The 892-nt window shown below is 40.8% G+C and overlaps 1 protein-coding gene across 1 annotated transcript; it reads right to left on the reverse strand.

Annotated features, from left to right (window-relative positions):
* Positions 1-371: 371 nt before the first annotated feature.
* On the reverse strand, positions 372-598 carry SARC_17460 (hypothetical protein; the record flags this gene model as incomplete). The annotated part of the gene is made up of 1 exon (XM_014288446.1): positions 372-598. A coding segment is annotated over one exon (227 nt), but the record flags the coding sequence as incomplete, so codon positions are not given.
* Positions 599-892: the final 294 nt, after the last annotated feature.

Below are 892 nucleotides of genomic sequence, written 5' to 3' on the forward strand. Positions count from 1 at the left end.
CATATATAAATGTATATAAATATAAATATATTGTTGGCTCACCTTACACCGGTCGTGATAATGGAGAAGTCGATGGTACCGTCCTCTGGATTGGTGGCTGATTGTCTGATGGCGGATGTTACTAATCTGTGTTTACAATGCGTTGGGTTGATTGGATAACATGAGTGCATGCTTTGGAATTGGCTGCTATCACGTACACATACACATCTACGTCGGACGTGATTGACTCTCTTACAGGCATGCGTGCATGTGCCTCCTAGATGCGTATGAGACTTTCCAAGTGTCTGGGTGTGACACACACAAACATACGCAATACACTTAGATGAACATACACAGTACATGCAAACTCCAACATAGCAGTGTATGTATACCTTAAAGCCTCTACCACATCTTCGGCAATGACGGATTCTCTCAAGTGCACACGTGCATGTGCCTCTGATATCCGTATGAGACTCTCCAGATGCCTGGGTGTGGCTGAGATAGTGTTGTGTCCACCCCATGAGCGCAGTTTCATGTAACCGTCAATGAGACCAGTTACAGCGTCCTCGGAGATCATAGGCATGATGTTCTGCCGCGCATATGATACGTATTCTGTCATGTGTGGGAATAAGTGGTGGGGTCAACAAGTCTTGTATTGTCATATGTGAAAATATGCAGAAATAACAGCAAAGAGTGGGAATTAGCAATGAATTTGGCAGCACATACTACGTATCAAGAATGAAATATGTAGGATACGGTGTAGATTTGGGATTGATGTGCCTTAACGAATTCGTATTGGATGATGTTAGGCATAGGCTCTGTAATAAAATAAGTGTGTATGTCTGTGCAAACATGCCATTTATATATATATATATATATATATATAACTACAATATATATATATTATATACTA

Source organism: Sphaeroforma arctica (genome assembly GCF_001186125.1).
Source record: "Sphaeroforma arctica JP610 unplaced genomic scaffold supercont1.10841, whole genome shotgun sequence".
Taxonomy (NCBI): Eukaryota; class Ichthyosporea; order Ichthyophonida; genus Sphaeroforma; species Sphaeroforma arctica.